This window comes from Hylobates moloch, unplaced genomic scaffold (genome assembly GCF_009828535.3).
Source record: "Hylobates moloch isolate HMO894 unplaced genomic scaffold, HMol_V3 SCAFFOLD_3, whole genome shotgun sequence".
NCBI lineage: Eukaryota > Metazoa > Chordata > Mammalia > Primates > Hylobatidae > Hylobates > Hylobates moloch.
Genome location: NW_026652278.1, coordinates 64,838,621 through 64,860,048, shown reverse-complemented (window position 1 = coordinate 64,860,048; position 21,428 = coordinate 64,838,621). Strand labels below are relative to the sequence as shown.

The 21,428-nt window shown below is 48.0% G+C and overlaps 1 protein-coding gene across 4 annotated transcripts; it reads right to left on the bottom strand.

Moving 5' to 3' along the window:
* Positions 1 to 1,687: 1,687 nt before the first annotated feature.
* FAM241B (family with sequence similarity 241 member B) lies at positions 1,688 to 9,726 on the bottom strand. Of its 4 annotated transcripts, none has more exons than XR_009212796.1 (4): positions 9,622 to 9,726; positions 8,094 to 8,224; positions 6,459 to 7,128; positions 1,688 to 2,043 (listed from the first exon to the last, which is right to left on the bottom strand). XR_009212796.1 is itself a non-coding variant. In XM_032138991.2 (3 exons), the coding sequence occupies exons 2-3, from the start codon at positions 8,187 to 8,189 to the stop codon at positions 6,859 to 6,861; spliced, it is 366 nt and encodes a 121-aa protein (XP_031994882.1). In that variant the 5' UTR covers positions 8,190 to 8,224; positions 9,622 to 9,726; the 3' UTR covers positions 6,320 to 6,858. The 4 variants fall into 4 exon arrangements, 2 of the variants coding, with proteins under 2 accessions (XP_031994882.1, XP_058292295.1); XR_009212795.1 differs by lacking the exon at positions 1,688 to 2,043 and adding an exon at positions 5,343 to 5,552; XM_032138991.2 differs by lacking the exon at positions 1,688 to 2,043 and having other exon boundaries at positions 6,320 to 7,128.
* Between the last annotated feature and the right edge of the window lie 11,702 nt (positions 9,727 to 21,428).

Genomic DNA, 21,428 nt, shown 5'->3' with positions numbered 1-21,428 from the left:
TAAAACTTCTCACTCTGTCTCCTAGGGTGAAAACTCAAATACTGGAAGGTCTGGTTCAAGACGAGACCCCGGTGACAAACCCTCTCCCTGGGGGATCCAACAGCCACCTTCTGCCCTCCCTAGGGCTCTCAGATTCCGTTTGCTGGAGGCTGGCGAGGCAGACTCCAGATCTGCTGCCTGCCAACTGTATGGCCACATATAAATTACTTTACTCTGGGAAACAGGAAGGACATCTATTTTTCTTTGCTTGGGAGAGGATGAAATGAAACAAAACTTATGAATGTTCCTGGCACTAGGCTCAGCCCAGGACGAAACCACAGTGAATGAGAAATTATAATGGAATTGTGCATGCTCTCCACCAGAAATCTTTCCAAAATACAAGGTAATCCCAAGCCTGGGCTGACTGAGGTGAGCACTCACTGGGAGCAGGAGGGCAGATGAATCCATTTGTAGTATATTTGCAGGAGGGAGTTCCTGCTCCTGTCCGAAAATTCCACCAGGTGGCGCCATGAGACAACTTTCACTGCCTTTCGGGTCTGCACACCAAGGCGGTGGGGTCTCTCAGGTCCCTGCAAAAGGGCATTGGGAGTTCATTACCCAGTTCAGAGCTAAGGAAAGCTGGGGTCTTGGTCGCTCCTCAAGGCTTTTCTTGACCTCCTTATCCAGATGTTCATGAAAATGGGGTGTTACATGGACACATAAAAGGGAAAAACACACATTGGGGCCTTTCAGAGGGTGGAGTATGAGAGGAGGGAGAGGATCAGGAAAAATAACGAATGGGTACTAGGCTGAATACCCGGGTGATGAAATAATCTGTACAACAAAGCCCCATGACACAAGTTTACCTATACAATAAACCTGCACATGTACCCCTGAACTGAAAAGTTAAATTTGTAAAAAAAGAAAGAAAATGGGGTGTTAGAGGAAGTGGGGACAGCAATGTGTTGGACAGCGACGTTGGCAATGCCAGGCCAGGCAGCAGCAAAGTCCATCAAGCATCTACTAAGGGCAAGGCCCTCCATGGTAGGTGTCAGTCTCAGAGCTGAAAGGGGCCTTCGTGGAAGTCTAGCCCAGCCTGTTTGTTTTTCCAGAATGAAGGAGGCCAGGTGGGGGTCACTCCCTGCCTGTCGGAGGTTGTGGGAAGGCCCTCTCAGCTCGTCTCAGGGTGCAGTGTGACCCAGGAGGTGGTGTTCAGGTGAGGCCACTGTGCCTTTTCGGGGAGCCAGCTGAGGGCAGAAATTGCACCCTATCCAACTGCAAAGGAGACTGAGAAACCCTATAAGGTTGTGACATCCCCCCTCGGGCCCTGGAGGAAGGGAGACAGTTCTGTCAAGATCTCCACATTTCAGAGAAAAACCCGTGGGTTGGTTCAGGGTCAGAGCTGCAAGGCCCTGAGGGTCAACTGAGTCAATCCCCTATGGTACAGGTGAGCCCAAGACAGGGTCGACAACTCAAACACCAAAATACCGCAGGATGAAAACGCTCTTCATGTACTCATATAAAACGTGCCAAGATATACTGCTAAGTGGAAAATGCTAAAGGCAGAGAAAAACGTGTCAAATTTTTTCTATTATTTGTATTAAAAAAAGAAAAAATAGTATATTCATGTTTGCTCATATTTGCATAACTAAATTCTGGAAGTATTTAGAAGACACTAAGGACAGTAGTTATAGTGGAGTGGAGGAGGGATGGATGGATGGGGACAGATAAGGGAGAAAGGCTTTTCTCTATATACATTTGTACATTATATCATCTTTGAACCACACGAATGCATTACTTTACAAAGAGTAAGACTTTTAAAATAGCTTGCTCAAGATCATACCATGTTTCCCACAGTTGTAGGGTACTGTTACCTGCCAGGGAGTGAAATGATTTGGGGTGGTGCACAAGATGATTATAAGCAATTTACAAACACAGCACAGAATCGGACGGTGAGGAAGCCATTCCTCTTCATTTCTCTACAGTCCTCTGAATCCATCGAGCAGAATGTCTCAGTGAGGGGCCAGTGAGGCCTCAACTCCACTCCCAATCTTCATAAACTGACTTTTTTAACAAAGAAAGCAGGCATCAGGCTAAGGGCTTGGACAATGGCAGTGACTAGCTAAAATGGAATATCATTCATTCTGTCCTGGATTCATTTGTACGAATACCTACTGTGAACGGCAAGTAGTATTGGCTTTCCATTTACAACAGTAATATGAAGCTTCCTTTTAAAAAATTAAGTAAGATGGGAGCCGCTGTTAAAAAAAATGTTAAGTGAGTCCTAATACCATTTCTCTGTGAATACAGTAACATTGAGCACTAACTTGTGCCAGCAACGGCTAAGTGCTTCCCATGAATTAATGTACTTGATCCTCTCACTGTGGGAGGTGCAGATGAGGACACGGAGGTTTAGGGAGATGCTGGGTTGTGCCAAGGTCTCTGGTTAACAGAGCTGAAGCCGGGAATGGGAAGCAGGCATTCAGCCCCCAGCAGGGCCCCTGCCCATCAGAGGGACTGAAGCTGGCCGCTGGGCCAATGAAGACCAGCCCTGGCTCCCAGCCCTGTGCCCCACCTGCCTGGGCACTTGGGGCAGTGGCCCTCCGGCTTCATCTCAAGTAGCTCCAACCTTCTCCTTCCAAGCTCTGAGTCCCTAAAGCCATTTGGTTTCAGCTCTGCCCCCAGCCTCAAACCAGAGGCTCGGAGGCACACACACACACCCCTCCATACACATCCCCTTTGTAATTCTTTGAAGCTCTCACTCTACCTGCTTCTTGAACTTTCTCTTGCTGCTCTTTTGGGCACTGGGTGGCAGCACCAGGCGGGGTAGGCCTGCTTGTCCTACTGGCTGGGCAGGCTGCAGGCTCTCTATCTAGTTTTGGCAGCAGAGCTCTGCTGCCTCCCTCCCCTGCCCCCACTCAACCCTTTGAGAGATCACTGGATGTGTCACTTTGCAATGAAAATATGCATTCGGGAATGCAGGGAAGAGAGCCAAATCTCCATGACTGTGACCCAGGGCTGGGAAGCCACTGAGGCCACCCAGCTGGGTAGCTGCACCCAGCACCCTCGCACCAACTTCTGTGCCCTCTGCCCCCATACAGCTGGTCCCATGGGGCTGCAGGAGGGTCTCAGCAGGTAGTACAGCTGGGCATCTGTATCTGCAGATTTCCAGGTGATGCTGATGCGGGTACAGCCAGAGGTAAAAGAGAGGAGTGGTCAAGAGCATGGGCTGTGGGCCTCTGAATCCTAGCTCCACCCAGCTCGCTCTGGGTCCTACAGCAAGTTATAAACCCTCTGCCATGTCCTCTGCTGTGAAATAAAGATGACAGTGACAGTACTTATAAGGTGCTAGTGACAATTAAATGACATAAAGTGCTTAGCACACGGCCAGGCACTCCATACACTCTCAACAAACATCATCCAGTCCTGACACTCAACACCAGCAACAAGCCCCTCAGCTTCCAGGAGCACAGCGAAGTGGCTGTGTTTCTTCTCTAACAGCTGCGGGAGGGGCAACCCTGCTCTTAAAAGCCCAGCACCGCCCCAGCCAGGGCTCCCAGGTGCCTTGGACAAGGCAGCCACTCTGGAGCCAAAGCTGCCAGTACAGAAGCTGTGGGCCATGGTGCAGCACCTGCAGAGGCAGCTCAGGGGCGGGCACAGTCCCCCTCTCCATGGCCCTCTGCCCACCTCTTACCCACCATGCTTTCAGTGATCCGCTGAAAGGCTCTGAGAGGCGGGCAGGTCCCAGATCATCATCCCTTCACAGGGATGAGGAAACCAAGGCTCAAGAGGCTGAGTGAACTGTCCACAAAGAGCAGAGCCAGGCCTGCAAACAGGCCACCTGTGCCACCCAGTGAGCCACAGAGCACAGGGGCGGCTTTCCTCCCGTCCTCAGGTTCAGGCATCCAAGTGGACAGAGGCCTTGACCACTGCCTCAGGACTTCCCCCTCAGACCCATAGAGCTAGAAAGGCCCCAGAGAGGGAGCCCAACATCCCCGGCCCTCACCTATGGTGCTAAAAGGCCCTGTCACAGGGAGGCAGGAGCTGGGAGACGGCTGCTAGGGGGAACTGGCAAAACCAGAGTCACTGTTTCACCTGATCTCAGGCTTGGTGTCTCCTTCAGGGAGATGATGGTTTGGTCCCCACTTCCAGGACTAGCTGGAGGGTGGAGAGAGAGGGGCTTAGGGAGCTAAGGGCTTGGAATTTGTGGAGGGCACCAGGAGGCCGGCTGGTCCCCAGAGATTGAGCAGAACACACAAGTCAGACCCCAGCAGTTCTACTCACCAGGTGGCCCCGCAGAGGCAGTGGAGGCCTAGTGGGATCTGAGCTGGTGGCTCACATGGGTGGGAGTAGGAGCAGCTCTCCCCAGGCAGCCAGGCTGGAAATCCAGCCTGCCACAGAGACACAGGGCTTCGAGGATCAGCAGAAACCTCCCTGGAAATCTGCCCTCTTGGGCAGGATAGGAACGAGTCAGGCAGCTCAGTCTGGGGGTCCTGTCACACAGCGGGCAGAGTTGGTGGTGGGCAGAGAAGGAAGAGCCCACCCCCTCAGTGAGCTTCTCATTAGGATGCTGAGTAGACCGAGGCAGAGGCTCACTCAGGCCCCTCAGCTCTGATCTGGCCTCCCAGAGGACCTAGACTCTGCCTGTGCAGGGCGCAGCCACCCCCTGTGAGGCTTCAGTCAGTCGGTGCCGGTGAGAGGCCTGCTGAGGGCATTCAGGCAGGCCGGAAGCACACGGCCCCAGGCCACTCCCAGCTGCAGGCTGCACGACCCTAGGGGGCGCCTCCCCACACTAAGCTGCCTCTGTCTGCATACAGGCTGCCCCAGCACCTTTCAGACACTGGGCTTAGGAAGTGAGGCAGAGAAGACAGGTAGCTCAAAGAAGGGCCAAGAGTCCAATCCAACCACAGCAGCTCTATGGGGCCTGGAGCTCAGTCAACAAACAGGGCAAGACTTTACCTCCTCTTGGTCCCCACCAACTGACTTCCAGCCCCCAGCCCTGCCTCTTAGGCCAGCTAAGCACCAAGCAAGCCTCAGGAGAAGCTATCTCTGCCCGCTGTGGCCCGTGCCCACCTCCGCCATCCTGCCTAAAGCCAGGCAGGCCCCAATCCTCCCACTTTTTCTAGTCAGGCGCAGAGAGAAGCCCTGCTCACCCCTGCCGTCTCTAACGGACCCTAATTCTCAAAGGGCTTCGACTTTGGGAATGGAAACTGAGTTCTAGAAAAAGGTATTGTTCTCAGTCCTGAATTTGAGGACTCAGATTCATATCCCCTCAAGGTATTTTCTATATTGGAGTTTTCCACTAATAATTTATTTTTTCAGAGTCCTGCAGCTTTGCAAGGGGAAAATGAAAGGGAAAACCCATCTCTAAGAGAAGCTGAGGGAGAAGGGAGTTAGGAGAGTGGAGTATGGCCAGGAACTTCCCTGTGGCTGGTGGGCTGGAGCTGTAGGGGCTTGGAGCCAGGCAAGTGGGTGGGCTGAAGTGTCAGGACAGAAGGAGATGCCACGGGGATCAGCTGGGACATTAGCAGGGCTGATGTCTTCTCTTTGTCCAGGCCCCAGGTGAGAAGCTCCTGTTCCAGACAGCATGGCAGGCTCTCAGATGGAGGGGTGGCCTCAAGCTCCTTCTCGCACCCATCCTCCCCCAGACCTAGCAACTCCAAAACATGCCTTCCTCCCTGCAAACAACCAAACCCAGCGGATCCCAAGAAAAGGATGAGAAACCTGGTGCCAGGACAGGCAAGTCCTTGACTCACCCAGCCTCCCTCCAACTCATAAATAACCCTCCTCCCTCTGTGGCCCAGAGCCTCAGCCACCCAGTGCCTCCCCAGGCAGGGCCTTCACGTAGACCCAGGGCTCACATGTCAAAATGCAAGGCCTCCTCTCCAGAGAAGCAGGGCATCCTCATGCCACATGCACCATTTCTAAGGAGAATGCACTGCAGCCAGGGGTGACAGGAGCCTCTGGAGGGTGAAAGAGGCTGAGCAGCCTCTGATCAGCAAGGTCTCCTTAAGCAAGGGAGACCTCGGACCTGCTCCCCGGCTCTCCCGACCCTGCAGCCTCACCAGCCATTCTGGCCAGAGGAACCCTCCCCACAAAGCTGACCATCATGCCTGGCATCTCAGAGTGAGGCTGGAAGTTATCCACACATCAGGCAAGGGGTCCAAGCCAGATCTCATCTAGACCTCTCCTAGTTCTGCGATCCTACTGAGAAAATCTTAGAGACCACCCTGAGGTCAAATGCTCGCTGCTGCCTGTTTCCCGAACCCAATCCCTCTTTACCGTGTTTTCCGGATCTGCATGCAGTTGTACGATTATTTATACATTTCTTTATATGGACTCATTTTTACTTAAATCTATTTATTGAAAATGTCACAATAAATAGAATGCCAGTACCACTTGTCCTAAACAATAAGTAGCCAATAAAAATATACCATTAAAACAAAAACAGTGCTATAAAAGTCTGGAATTTTTCCCACCTGCCCTAAGCCCAAGTCCTGCTCCCTAGACAGAGGAGACGTCGGCATGTCTTCCACAGGCACCGGAACATGTTGGCATCCAGCTGAGATCTTCTCGGCATAAAAGGATTGAGAGAACTGGGAAGGGCATCACTTTCTTGCTCTGATTTTGTGCCACTTAATGCAGGCCCCATACCACCTAAAAATATCTCGGGAACCAGTGGATCCACCCACACTTTGGGAATGCTGGACTAACGTCTCCCTCTGCCTCATGCTTAACACAAGGGGGAAACACACACCTGTGGTCCCCTCTCTGATCACACCTTCAAGGCACCACCAGATCCCCTCCAAATACGCCTGCTCTCACACCAAGGCCCAGCAAGTCCCTCTCCACAGGCCCACCCCCATCAGCCCCCAGAGGTCACCGCTGACTCAGGTGGGACACCAGGTAGACAAGGCCCACCAGAAGGAGGCCACGAACACCAAGCATCATGAGCAGGAAGAGGAGCAGGATGGAGGTCACCGGCTCCACAGCATGGTTGCCGAGATGCCACTGCGGAAAGCCCATGTTCACCAGCTGCCGGTTGAGGTCATTGAAGGGGGACTGAGCAGCACCCAGCCTGGCACCTGCCTGCTGCTGGCGGGGGCCAGGACCCCCTGGGGGAGCACCATGGCCCCTGTTGAAGAAGCTCTGGAATGTGAAGACAGAGAGAGATGAATGAATCCTTGGGTTGAGGCACCAGCCAGGAATCAACCTCTCTAGGCTGCGTCCTGCCCTTCCTACAGCCACCCAGGGTCACACCCTCCTTTCTCAGCAATCCCCCATGCCACCCATCAACCAAGTCACAAGCCCAACAACCAAGTCACAAGCTCTCACAGCACAGAACATGCCAGTCTATATTCCTCACATCAGGCCCAGGACAGAGGAGAGAGGAAGTGGTTGAGGCAGGTTGGACTACAGAGCATGGCTCTAGGGCCGGGATTTTTAATACTCATCATCACTTCTTTCTTTCTTTCTTTCTTTTTTTTTTTTTGAGACAGAGTCTTGCTCTGTCGTGTCACCCAGGCTGGAGTGCCATGGCACAATCTCGGCTCACTGCAACCTCCACCTCCCGGGTTCAAGCGATTCTCCTGCCTCAGCCTCCTGAGTAGCTGGGATTACAGGCATGCACCACCACACCTGGCTAATTTTGTATTTTTAGTAGAGATGGGTTTTCACCATGTTGATCAGGCTGGTCTCGAACTCCTGACCTCATGATCCACCCACCTCTAGGGATTACAGGTGTGAGCCACCGCGCCCAGCCACTCCTTTAAAATAATTATTCTGTGCCCAGGGCTCATCTTCTCCACTTCCTCTCTAGCTTCTCTGTCATCCAACCCACTCTTAAAAGAAAGACGCTATCTCCAGTGAGGTTTGCTAACCAAGTTAAAGGAGAGAGAGCTCTTGGGTGTGAAGTCTGGGGAGGCTACCTGGAGAAAGGAGATCTGGGGAGGTAGACAATAAGCCACTGCATCTTCCCCAAGCTTACCTAGCTCTCTGCAAAAAGAGCTTCAGGCTAGAAAAGGTTAGTGACCAGCAAGAGAGAATTCTGGAAGCTAGGAGTAGCCAGTACACAGGAGGCCATCTGTCCCACTCCACAGGAAATGAGTACCTACCTGTCGAGGAATGCTACCTCTTGGTGGCTGGGTAGTGGTCCTCACTCGGGGGTCGTCATCCTGCACGATTTCCCCATTGGCCAAGATCCGCACCATCCTCCCAGGCGCTGTTGGTCCCTGATGGGCTGTACCTGCATTGTGTGGTCAGGGTGGGCAGGCTAATGGAAGCCAAGTGGCGCAGAAGTTCTCCCCACCACAAAACCTTTAACTGTTAGTGATCTGGGACCAGACTCATGAAGATCTGTGGAGGATTCTTCCCCTGACCTCAAAAAGCTTGAAGGAAAAAAATTACCAGAAATTGGGGGAGGCTTGCAGTCAGTGATGCTCACAGAGGTGACCCACACTGAGCAGGTGCTGTGTATGATTAACAAAAAGGGGAGAAATAAAGGCAAGTTGTTTGCCAGGCAAAAAGATTTCAGACATTGAGTCCACCAGGAAAACTATCAAAAGGGTCCTTGGCAAAGGAAGTTTTATTGTCAATCACTACACTGCCAACAGCACAACTGGGACTAGAGCCCCTGCTGTGGCCCACGCCCTGTGGAAGGCCCATCCTGCAAGGCTCACCTCACTCAAGCCTCACAACACTCCCCCGAGGAGGGTACTAGTGCGGCCATTGCCCAGGCGGAGGCACAGGGAGACTTAAGTGGCCTGCCCGGGATCACACCTATGGGCGGCAGAGAAAGAACATGAGGCCAGAAGCTCTGGTTCTAGGGCCCTCTCTGGGTACTAAACTGGGAGTTCAGGGCACCAGTATCCCCAATGGGGTTCCATTTCCCTTCCACTAAAAAATGGGTCGAGTGTGTTGCTCCCCCAGGGAGTCAATGTCACCACCTGGGCCTTCCCCAGGGATATGGGGGTCACTTCGGGGTTACTTTACAACAACTGCCTGGTAGCGGCAGACCACACTAGCCACCATGCGCTCCTGGGCTGGCTCGCAAGAGCACACCTTTGCTGCAGAGGGCACGCCCCTCACCTGTCCCTCACTTCGCTGGGAACACCAGTCCAACCTTGGCTAACGGGCGCAGGGCCCAGCCTTCCCAAAATATGGGAGGGGGTTGCTGCGGTGGCTCTCGAAAGGCTCCACTCCGCGGACCCCTGGACTGCGGGGCCCCTCCACGCCTCCCCTTGAGTCTGGGTAAAGGCCATTCGTTCTCAGGAGATGAGCCTCAGTGTCCATCTACATTCTAGATAGCACTGGTGACATATTTGCCGAAAAAGGTCAGGAGCCCCTGTTGTCTCGCCCGTAGCCTGGAGCCCGGAACAGGCGCGTCCCCCTCCTGAAACTCGCTGGCGCTGGCGCCCGCCGAGCGGATGGTGGTCGCGCGCAGTCCCTTTGTGCTTTGTCATCGCGCCCCCGCCGGGTGGGCCACCCGCGCGCCGGGCCCGCGGCGCACCTGACATTCCGGGCCAGGGGCGGGAGAGACGCTGCCCCGGCCGCCAGCCCCAGCCTCTGGAGCCCGACACCGGCTCCAAGTCCTGGCCCGGGCTGCGGCGAGGGATGCGCTCCCTCCCCGGCGCGGCGGCTCACCTGCAGGAGCGACTCCCGGCCTCGGCGGCGTCCACTCCCGGCGGCTCCAGGCGGTTTCCTCCCACCTGACCTCACAGGAAGCGCGCGCCGGACGGGCGCGGCCCAGTGGCGGCGCACATCGCCCTCTGTAGGCCGCCTGAGGAATTGCACCTGCCTGGCCCGGGGTTGGGGGCGGCACGGGGTGGTGGGGGTCGGGCAGATGGGGCGTTGGAAGGAGTGGGAGGTGGGGATGGAGAGAAGAGAGGATGGGGGGAGAAGACACGTGGAAAAGAAGGAGAAGAAGGAGGAGGGAGAAAAGAAGGAAGAGGAAGCAGAGTCCACGGAAGAAAAACCCAGGGGGTGGGGGTGCCCTGGCCTGGGAGGAAGGGCGGGCGCAGGCTCAGATGACCAGTGTAAGTTTGCTGAGCCAGCTCCGTGGATGCCCCTTGAGTAGGACCCAACCCTGCCCTCGAGGAGTTCCAAGTTCAGTGGGGAAGACGAGGCAGGAACGGGGCAGACCCCTCTGTAGGCTTCCAGGAGAAGATGCGTTTGAGCTGGGGCAGGAGGGTAGGTAAGGATAGAGAAGGTCACTCTTGGCAGAAGGAACCACCTGCAGGGAGTGAATGATCCACCTCTGCCTCCTTCCTGATGTTTTAAAATCCACCCCTCCCCCACCACCTTCATAAGCTGCTCCCTGTGGACCTGCTCACCAGTGGGGGAGAATGAGCTGTGCAGTCCCACAGTCTGGGTTCAGGTTCCAGACTCTGGCAAGTTAACTTAGCTGCTCAGTGTCACAAGACAGGACCTCTGTGAAGATTAAGTATGATGTCTCTGGCACATTGGCAATGTTGATAAACGTTAGCAATGATTATCATTTAATAAATGTTTCTGGGAGTGGCAGATATTTGTTGAGCATTTATTAGAACCCAGATTCTGCTAGCTGCTGGGCAGAAGGAACAAAACTAAGAGAGAGATTTAGACCTGGCCTGGAGGACTCATAGTCGGCCACCATAGTCTGATTATTTGATCATGAAACCTTATCAGCAAAAAATGTTTCACAGGTCGCCCTGGTATCTGTATCTTATTTATATGTTATTATTTTTGTTTGTTTCTAAATTACACATGTGTACTGTGAGAACAGATTGGCATGATGGATAAAAGGTGGCTGCTGGAGCCATCCTGTGTTTGAATGTTGGCGTGACTGCTTTCTGGCACTTTCGTGTCAAGTGCTTGGATGAGAGCCTGGCTGCAATACGTGATCAAGGGCTGCCGACTGTTATGATCATTACCTCTTCTACTATCAAGTCGATTGTAAAGCATGCACATTTTAAAAGCATAGGATGTAAAGTAAATATAAACCAAAATCCTGGTGCTTTCTCCCTGCACCCCAATGTATTCCAGGTATGCCAAGGGCATGCATGAAAGCAGTAATCACAAGGCAGGATGCCCGATTGCCAGAGGTGGCCTGTGATCCCAAATCGCAATGTGCACATTAGAATTACCTGGAATGTTTAGAAACCATCCCAATACCTAGGTCCCACCCCAGAGATCACAATGTCGTTGATCTGGGTTACAATCTGGGCGTGGAGACATTTTAAAAACCAGTCTTCTAATGAGCAGCTAGGGCCAAGAAACACTGCCTTCCATGAACAGAGCCCCATAAGTAGGTCACGGAACTCAGGAGCCCCAAGAGGAAGGTAACCTCTGTGGGCTGGGAAACCAGGGGATACAGGCAGAAAATCATAGATGTTTTCAGGAAGATTTGAGCTGGTATAACTGCTGCGAAAGAGATACACTCCAGCTGGAGAGAACCATAAGAGTCGAGAGGAAGAAGCAAGTCCCTACAGAGAAGTCAAGAACAGCTTTGGGATGGGAAGTGATTGTGCTTGACTGGACTTAGAAACAGCCTGTTATTACCAATTAAAACAGCCTAAGGAGGCAACGTACCACTTTTGCTATCTCTCCACCTTCTTCAGGTATCTCTCCTGCTCAAGAACCTGCACTGGTCCCTACTCTCTGCTCCAACAAGCCCCAACTCATTGGCAAGGCTTTGACAACCCTCCAACTCTAGCCCCAGCACACTGTCAGCAACTCCTTCCCTCAGCTCTGCCCACCTGGCCTCTTTGCTTTCCCCGAAGTAGATCACCCAAAGGCCTGCTTTGCTTGGGCCTGAATATCTGCTGGAAGGCCAGCTCCACCCAATCTAAATCCCTTCATCCACAAACGTGATTGTTTCATGTAATAATAATAATAACCCCTATGTGTGCAGAGTCCTTACTTCCAAAGTGTTTTCCCAGAGACCACTTCATTCTTTTTTGGATTATGAAATAGAAAGAGTAGGTGTTATTATTCCTCTTTTACCGAGGCGAAATTGAGGCTCAGAGACAATGTAGATGATGAGTCCAAGGTCAGTGACAGACCCAGGGTTCAAATGAAGGCAGGTTCCCGGGCTCTGCATTCCAGGCTTTTGCATCCACCAAACAGACTCCCCTGAGTTCATCTCAGCTCTGCAGCCTCTTTACAATTGTGCCCCCACCTTCCCCAGTGCCATCAGCACAAGATTGGGCATTGGGTCATGCCTTAACCCCAACATGTGGTCAATAAAAATGTGTTTTTGGTTTTCTGTTCATAGCAGAGTTCATGATTTTTAAGTCAGGTGTCCTGGCCTCTTCTCTGACTCTGCAGGTGGGAACAACTGTTTCTGCCTCAAAAGAGAATGGCATGATGATAATGGTGATGTCATTTAAAATATATTAATCTATCTATCTCTTTCTCCTGCTATTTCCCCCTGTCTTTCCCCTACTCTGGCAGACACTATGCCTGTGTTTATTACTCAGAGAATGGTGTGGGAGAAAGGCAGCACTAGCCTGCCAGTGCCCACTGTTGGTGCCTCCTTAGGCCTGTGGCCATGGAAGACAGTATGTCAGGGGCCTCTTCAGAGAAAACACTGCGAGAGGAGGAAATGATGACAGCATAGGTGTTGTGTGCTAGATCTCAAAAGTGGGCATGAGGCTTGGGAAAGGGAATGGCCAGATAGTGAGTATGACAGGTAGGGCCTTATATGGCCTTGTGGAAATCCTTGGGTCCATTGTGTCTGAGGTGTGGTGGAAGGATTCTTGTGCTCCAGCAATGACAAGGGAGTAGTAGCAGCAGCAGCAGCAGCAGTAGTAGTAGTAGTAGTAGTAGTAGTAGTAGTAGTAGTAGTAGTAGTAGTAGTAGTAGTGGGAAAATTGCTGGACTTGAAAGGGTCAGGTAGACAGGTATGAAGGGTGGTTCAGTGATGGCCTTCATCCATGGACAGATGATGGGGGACCAGAGGATTGATGGAGGCCTCAGAAAACACCTTGCATGGTCAGAAGACTGGAATGGCCCCACAATATCTTGGTTATATGTAAGTATGTAAGTTCCCTAAGACATAAACCCACCTAGGTATAATATATCAGCTTGAGTACAGGCTATGCTGCTGGAACAAAAAAAATTAAATATACAGTGACTCAATCAAGTAGATGGGCAGCTCTGCTTCACAAGGCCAGCCAAGGACATCCACTCTTCCTAGCTTATTGCTCCCCTGCACCCTAGGATGCCACCCTTATTTGCATGGTCAAAACTGCCTCACCAACTTCTTCACCATATGCAGCTCATGGAAAGGTGAGACAGAAGAAATGGAGGGCTAGTGATTTCTTTTAAAGAAAGTATTGTAGATGTAGCACATATTACTTCCCTCACATTCCATTGTGAAGAATGAGTCACATGGCTACAAGGCAGGCAGGCTGCAGGGTCTGCACTGACATCCCTGTGTCATTCTGGATATTGGTACTTGTGTCTTCTGTCTTGTGTCTTTCACTTTTGCTAGAGGTTTGTCAATCTTATTGACTGATCTTTTCAAAGAACCAGCGCTGCTTCACTGATTCTTCTGTTTCTATTTTTCTGTTTTCAATTTTATTGATTTCTGCTCTTATCTTTATTATTTCCTTCCTTCTGTTTGCTTTGGGTTTATTTTGTTCTTCTGTTTCTAAGTTCTTGAGTTGGGAGTTTAGATTATTGATTTGAGATTTTTCAATGTAAACATTTAGTGCTATAAATTTCCCTGTTAGCACTTTTTGCTGTGCCCCACACATTTTGACATGTATTTTCATTTTCATTTAGTTAAATGTATTTTTAAATTTCTTTTGCTACTTCCCCTTTGATCCATGGATTATGTTAAAGGATCGTTCAGTCTACAAGTGTTGGAGATTTCCTGTTATCTTTCCATTATTGATTCTAGTTTAATTCCATTGTGGTCAGAGAACACACTCTGTATGAGTTCAATTCTTTTAAGTTTGTTGAGGTTTGTTCTAGGGCCCAGGATATGGTCTATCTTGATGAATGTTTCATAGAAGGTTGAAAAGAATACCCATTCTGCTGGTTTTGGATGGAATGTTCCATAAATCTTTCTTTTTCCTCACTTTTCTTTTTTTCTTTTTTTCTTTGACAGGTTCTGGCTCTGTCATCAAGGCTGGAGTGCAGTGGCGCAATCACAGCTCTCTGCAGCCTCGACCTCCTGCCTTAGCTTCCCAAGTAGCTGGGACTACAGGTATGTGCTCATCTAATTTTTTAAAATTTTTATATAGATGGGTTCTTGCTATGTTGCACAGGCTGGTCTTGAACTCCTGGGCTCAAGCAATCCTCTTGCCTCAGCCTCCCAAAGTGCTGGGATCACAAGTGTGAGTTGCCATGCCCAGCCCATGAATCTTGTTTACATGCTGTTGTTTGATGGTGTTGTATATTTTTTATGCTTTTCTGACTAATTGTTCTATCAATTGTTGAAAGAGACATATTGATATCTCTAACAATAATTATACATTTGTCTATTTCTCCTGTCAGTTTTTGCTTCACATGTTTTGCAGCTCTGTTGTTTGGTACGTACACATTTAGTTTTGATATGTCTTCTTGGTGGCTTGTTTCATCATACATAATGTCTCTTTCCATCTCTGGTAATTTTTCTTGCTTTGAAGTCCTGCTTTTCTTTAATTCATGTTTGCATAATATAGCTTTTTCCATAATTTTACTTTCAACTTGCCTAAATTGTTATATTTGAAGAGAATTTCTTATACACAAAATACAGGTGGATCATGTTTTTAATCCATTCTGCCAGACTGCCTGCCTTTTATTTGGATTATTTAGACCATTACATTTAATGTAATTAGTGATACATTAGGACTTAAGTTGCCAATTTATTTTTTGTTTCTGTTTGTTCTGTTTGTCATTTCTCTGTTTTTGTTTTTGTTTTTTCATTCCTGTAATCCTGTGGGTTACTTGAACACTTTTTAAAATTCCACTTTGATTTATCGATAGTATTTTATTAGGTATATCTCTTTGTATAGCTTATTTAGTAGTTGCTCTGGGTATAATATATGTACAACTTATCACAGTCCACTGGGGTCAACATTTTATTCATTTGGGTGAAATGTAAGAACCTGCTTCCCTTTACATTCCTTTACTCTCCCCGTTATACTGTAATTGACTGAAAGATTCTCTCTACATATGTTTTGAGCCACATCAGTGTTATAATTTTTGCTTTAACTGACAAATATAATTTATAAAATTCAAAAGTAAAAGGAAAGCTTATTGTACTTCCTCATATTTTTGCTTACCATGTTATTTTTTTCTTTCCTACTATTCTAAGGTTCTTTCTTATATTGTTTCCTTTCTATGTGGAGAACTTCCTCTAGCCTTTTGGTTTTAGGGTAGGTCTGGTAACAAATTACTTTCGTTTTCTTTCATCTGTGATTGTCTTGATATACTCTGCATTCATGAAGAATATTTTCACCAGAGAGAGAGAGTTCTAGTGTTGACTAGATAGTTTCACTAGTGTTGACAGTTCTTTCTTTCAACACCTGAAAAATATTGTACCATTTCCCTCTAGCCTCCATGGTATCTAATGAAAAATCTGCTGTTATTTGAATTGTTTTCCCCTAAGGATAAGGTGTCATTTTTTCCCCTGGCTGCTTTCAAGGTATTTTCTTTGTCTTTGATTTTCAGAAGTTTAATTATGATGTGTTTCAGATGGATTTCCTTGGAATTTTCCTATTTGGGATTCACTCTGTTCTTGAATCAGTAGATTTATATCTGTTGCCAAATTTGGAAAGTTTTCAGCCATTATTTATTCAACTACTTTTTTAGCCTCACTCTCCTCCTCTCATTCTGTGTCTTCAATGACACAAATGTTAAATCTTTTGTTGTAGTCCCCAGGAGGTTCTGGGTTTTTCTGTTTGTTTGTTTGGTTTTAGTCTATTTTCTGTCTATTTGTTCAGATTGGGCAATTTGTATTGTTCTACTAAATTTATCTTCCAGCTCACTGATTCCATTCTGCTGTTGAGACCATCTGTTTAGCCTTTTATTTGAATTATTATACTTTTCCATTTCTCCTTTCCATTAGTTCTTTTTTATATCTTCTACTCTATTGTTGGGGCTTTCTATTTTGTCACTACTTCAAGCGTGTTCATAATTGCCCAATAAAACATTTATATTTTGGTTGCTTTAAAATCTTTGTCAGATAATTCTAACACCTCTGTCTTTCAGTGTTGCCATCTACTAATGTCTTTTTCATTCAATTTGATGCCTTCCTAGTTCTTAGTTTTGACAAGTGATTTTCTAATAAAATCTGGATTTTTTGCATTATATTATGAGACTCTGGCTCTTATTAAACTTTCTGTTTTAGCTAGCTTTTTCTGTCAGTGATCCATCAGGGGAAGGAGAGACACTGCATCATTCATGATCTGTGGAGGTAGATGCCCAGGTTTCCCACTCAGCCTCATTGGTACCCAAGTTATGGGAAGGGAGTGCTCCTCATTACTGCTAAAGGGTATGGGGGTTCCTATTCCCCAGATTGTCTCCATTAACATCATGGTGGAGGAGAGATACATGACCAGATAAGGAAGACTAAGGTACTGACTTCCTATTCAGCCTCTAACACCATTCCAGCAGGGGTGCTGGATGGCTTGTTATGGCCTTAAAAAGGTGTAAGTCTAGGCTTGCCACTTGGTCTTTGCAGGTGTGAGTTTTTCCTGTGGTTTTTGGCTAAAGTAAAGCAGCTATTGCCTAAAAACTTTTAGTCTTGCTACGTACCTTTCCTAGTACTTTGGCTAGAAAGAGCTGGCTTTTAGGGGGCTTTTGTTGTCTATACTTTTGGCTGCTTCCAGGTTGCTAGCTTCTTCAGCTGCTAATCTGGGACATATGAGCCAGAAGGGAAACTCATGAAATTCACCCCATGTTGTGTCATTCTTCAGATTCCAAAGCCCCCAAACTGCCTGCTTTCTTCTCTCCATCTTTCAAAATCTTCTTATGTTTGTTTTACACCTAATGTTCAGAGTTTTTAGTTGTACTGAGGAGGAATATAAAAAAGTATATTTTCTCCATCTTCCTGGAAGCAGACATTCAGTTTTAAGGTTATAGAAATTAAGAGATTAAGACATTATGACCTAGGTACAGGAATAACAAAATGACCAATCAGTAGATAGAGTCTAGAAACGAACCCATAAACTGGGATTTATGGCAAAGTGGAAGTGCAGAACATAGAAAAAGGAATCTTTTAAATAAATGGTGCTGTGATAATTGGGTATTCCTATAAGAAAAAAAATGAAATTGGACCCCTACCTAATATATTTGTACATATACCAAAAATAAATTCTTGTATCATTGACCTAAATATGAAAGGCAAAACAACAAAGCATTTAGAATATAAATCATATGTATAAATATAGTTATAGATATTCTAGACCTCAGAGTAGGAGAAATTTTCTGAACACATTATAAGAAATGCCAACCGTAAAGAAAATGATTGGTAAATTTTATTACATTAAATTTACATTAAGAACTCATTGATCAAGACTTTTTTTAAGTAAAAAGGCAAGCTCTGTATCCAAGAAAAGGTTTTTCGCAATACATATAGCCACAAATGATTTGTATCCAGAATATACAGAGAGCCTCTAAAATGAATAAGCAAATAGACAAATCAGTAAAAAAGTGGGCAAAAGACTTGATCAGGCACATTACAAAAGAAAGAAACCCAAATGGCCAATAAACTTTTGAAAAAGTGCCCACCATCATTAACAATCAGAGAAATACAAATTAAAACCTTCATGAGATACTTCCACACATTCATCATATATATAGGACAGACCCTAATTACCAAGTCTGACAACACCAAGTATTGGTGCTGAGGTACAGCAATGAGAGTTTCCATACGCTACCAGTGGATGTGTAAGTTGGTACAACCACTTTGAAAAACCATTTGGAATTGCCTAGGAAGGGGGAATATTTGCATTCTTCATGACCCAGGACACAAACGTGAATGCTCATGTGCACCATGTCATGTATACCAGCATTTTTCATAATAGAAGCTGGAAAACAATTCAAATGTCTATCAGAGTAAAATCGATGTTATAGTATACACTATAATACTATACAGTAGTAAAGGCTATGAACACCAACTATATGCAAGACCATGGTTGAATAGAAAAATATATTGAACAAAAGAAGCCAAAAGCAAAATAAATTTTACTGCATGGTTTCATTTATATAAAGATCAAAGGAGAGTAAAATTGAATTATATTGTCTAAGGATGCATACTGGGGTGCTAAAAGTACAAAGAATAGCAATGAAATTATTATTGAAAATGTAATGGTTAGCTCTAGGGGACAGGAGAAGCTGTGCCCAGAAAAAGGCTTGCACACGATGGGCAGGGAGACTGAGGTGCTGGCAGTGCTCAATTTCTTGACCTGGCTAGTGGTTTCACAGACTTCAATTTATAATAATTTGTTGAACGGCACAGAGAATTCAGAGGAACAGAACTGAGGAAGGAGTCAGTTTATCCGGTGGTGGTCAAATGGGTCTGTTCTTCCATTAGAAGCAGCCTAGGCAGGTATTAAGTGTATGGCCTCTGAGGCTAGTTCACTTGGATTCGAATCCTCTACTTGCTGTGTGATCTTGTGCAGTTTGCTTAATCTCTCTATCCCTTGATGGTCTCATGTGCAAAATAGGGATGATAATACCTAATGTGAGGATTAATAAGTCTTAGGCATCCAGTACACAGTACATGAGCTTTGTTAAATAAGCAAAAATTCATATATTTATTCAACATAAAAATTCCTTGCATCCCTGTGCCATCCTTGGCCTTTTGACGACCCTTCACAGGCCAGTAGACCTGGACCCAAGGGTGCAGCTACAGAGCCCTCAGAACTGGGGCTCCACCTTAAAGTCAGTGCAGCCACCTGTTGCAGAATCTTCCTCCAAAATCCAGATCAGATTGCAGACCTGGGCCAGGCTGACCCCACAACTTAGCCAAAGGGTCCCAGCCCAGGGAGGGCAGCTCTGCAAGCACTGGAAGCCAGGCAGGCTCTCACTGCCTGCCTGTTTCTGCAGCTGGGCCTGAGAGTATAGGGCAGCCTGGCACCAGAACCCAGGCAGCCTCCTCTCCTACTTCAGGGCTTAGAAGAGTGGAGGGAAGGCAGACTGGAAGAAAAGAGGACCAGGGAGTATGGAAGAGCCTGGGTATGTCGAACGCCTTTCATCCTTTCCACAGAGGAAGTGGCAGAAACAGAAGAGTGGGGGTGGGGTGGGTGAAAAAGCAACCAAAAGCAGAGAATAAGGCCAGCCCAGAAGGGCTTTTTGTGGGGTCTTAATTAAGCCTGGAGGCTTGCTTCATTGTTCCTTTCAGGGTGGAACATATGTTCAGGGCCTGGCTGAGGTTTGGGAACTGAAATTTCAATGGTGCTGGGACCTATGGTCTGCAGGGGAAAGGCAGGAGGAGGGTGTCAGCAGTCCTGTACGATGCCGTACAGGAACCAATAGTGTCTCTGGCCTATCCTCTCCCGGGTCACTTTCTGCTGGAGCAGGAAATAAAATGACCAGGAAAGGTAGCAAAGCCCCCACCCCAGTGTAAGGCAAGTCCATGGGATACGACAGAGCTACCTCTACCTCCCAGCTTGGTGCTTAGGCAGTGTGACCTTCAGTGGGCCTCAGTTTCCCCATGCATGCCATTCAGATGGGGCTGTCTGGAAGAGTAGACAGTCACCAGTACCTGCCACCACCATGAGCAGGAGCCACCCATGCGACCAGATGGCCCAATATTAAGGGCTTGAGTTCAGGGTCAGTCACACTGCCATTCAGATACTTGCTCTGCGGCTCACCAACTGGGTCACCTTGGGCAAGTAACTCAATCCCTCTGAGCCTGTTTCCTCATCTGTAACATGAGGATGATAATTCCCATCCTCTGTGTTTGCAATGGAATTGATGAAGACAATAGTATCAAGCACATGAAGCCTGATGCAGTTTGCTGTTATCTTCAACCCGTTGTTATTACTAGTGACCCTTCCCCTCCCGGAGCCCTAGTGGTGCAAGGACAGAAACACAATCCCATAAGGACATTCAGAGTCAAGTAGAAATTTAGACGGTCAGAGAGGACCACAGCACAGGCCCATCTAGGCTGCAGGAGCTCAAGATGAAGAGTGAGCTCCAGAGATGAGAAAGTCTTGCGAAACCGAAGTAAGTCAAGGGCGGGGTGCCCTCTCAGGCGATGCAATTGGCATTGGCAGAGGTGTGAGGCTGGGACTCTAAACGACATATTTGATGACAGAGACTGACCTGGCAAGATGGAGATCATCTTGGGGGGTGTTGGAAGAGGAGGCTTGGAAAATTATTTGGGTGCTACGGTTTCAATGTTTGTGTCCCTGAAAATGCGTACATTGAAACCTAATCCCCAAGACGATGGTATTTGGAGCTGGAGACTTTGGGAGGTGATTAGGTCATTAGGGTGAAACTTTTATGAATGGGATTAGTGCCCTTATAAGGGAGGCACAAGGGAGCTCATTCACCCCTTCCACCATGTGAGGATGCAGCAGGAAAGTGTCCTGTATAAGACAGGAAGATGCCTCTCACCAGACACCCAATCTGCTGGTGCTTTCTTTCCTCCTGGATTTCCCAGCCTCTAGAACTGTTCTAAATAAATTTCTGTTGTTTATATGCCACACAATTTATTGTGTTGCATTATAGCAGCTGAATGGACTAAGACATTGTTCAGAATATGAAACATAAATACATAGTAAAGCCAGGACTCTGGGCACCTCTTTCCTTAGCTACCCAAAGACACCCCTGGACTCAGAGATTTCCAAGATCACCCCAGCTCTTACATTCTCAGTCTGTGACTTGCACTGTAGACCATAGGAAGCCATGGAAGTTTTGGAGCCTGCAGGTACTGTGGGGACAGCAGGACTCCAGCCAGTGACCTAAGCTACACAGGATCTGCCTCTGAGGCTTAGGATGGAGGAAAGTCAGGGAGGATGGAGGCCTGTGACAAGACACTGATCACAGAAACAAGTGTGGAATGCTCAATAGTGCAAAGTCCCATGCTTGCACCATGCCTGTGACACCAAGGCTGACTGCAGAAACAAGTATGTGAATCTCCAACAGCACAAGGTCCCACCTTGGCCCTGCCTGGGAAGCCACAGAAGCGAAGCCAGCTCTGGGGGTCAAATGAGGCCTCAGGCCAGATGGTAGGCACCATGTGCCCCCCAGGGAACCTCTGCCCTTCTGAGCCTGACCCTTCCCTAAAGTGCTGCCACCTGCCCAGACTTCTGCCTTCCAGGTGGTCTGAGTGCCACCATGAGTCAGGGTGGGAGAAAGTGGCCTCTCCCTCCCTCCAAAGCGAAGTCAATCAATCATCTTGTGTTTCCAGAACCCTTTCTGTCTGCCACAACCAACAGCCAAAAGGGTCTCCCTGTTGAATAGCAAATGGGCAATGCTATGTGTTCACCACACCATTTCTTATTCCTGGGCACAAAGGAAAACCA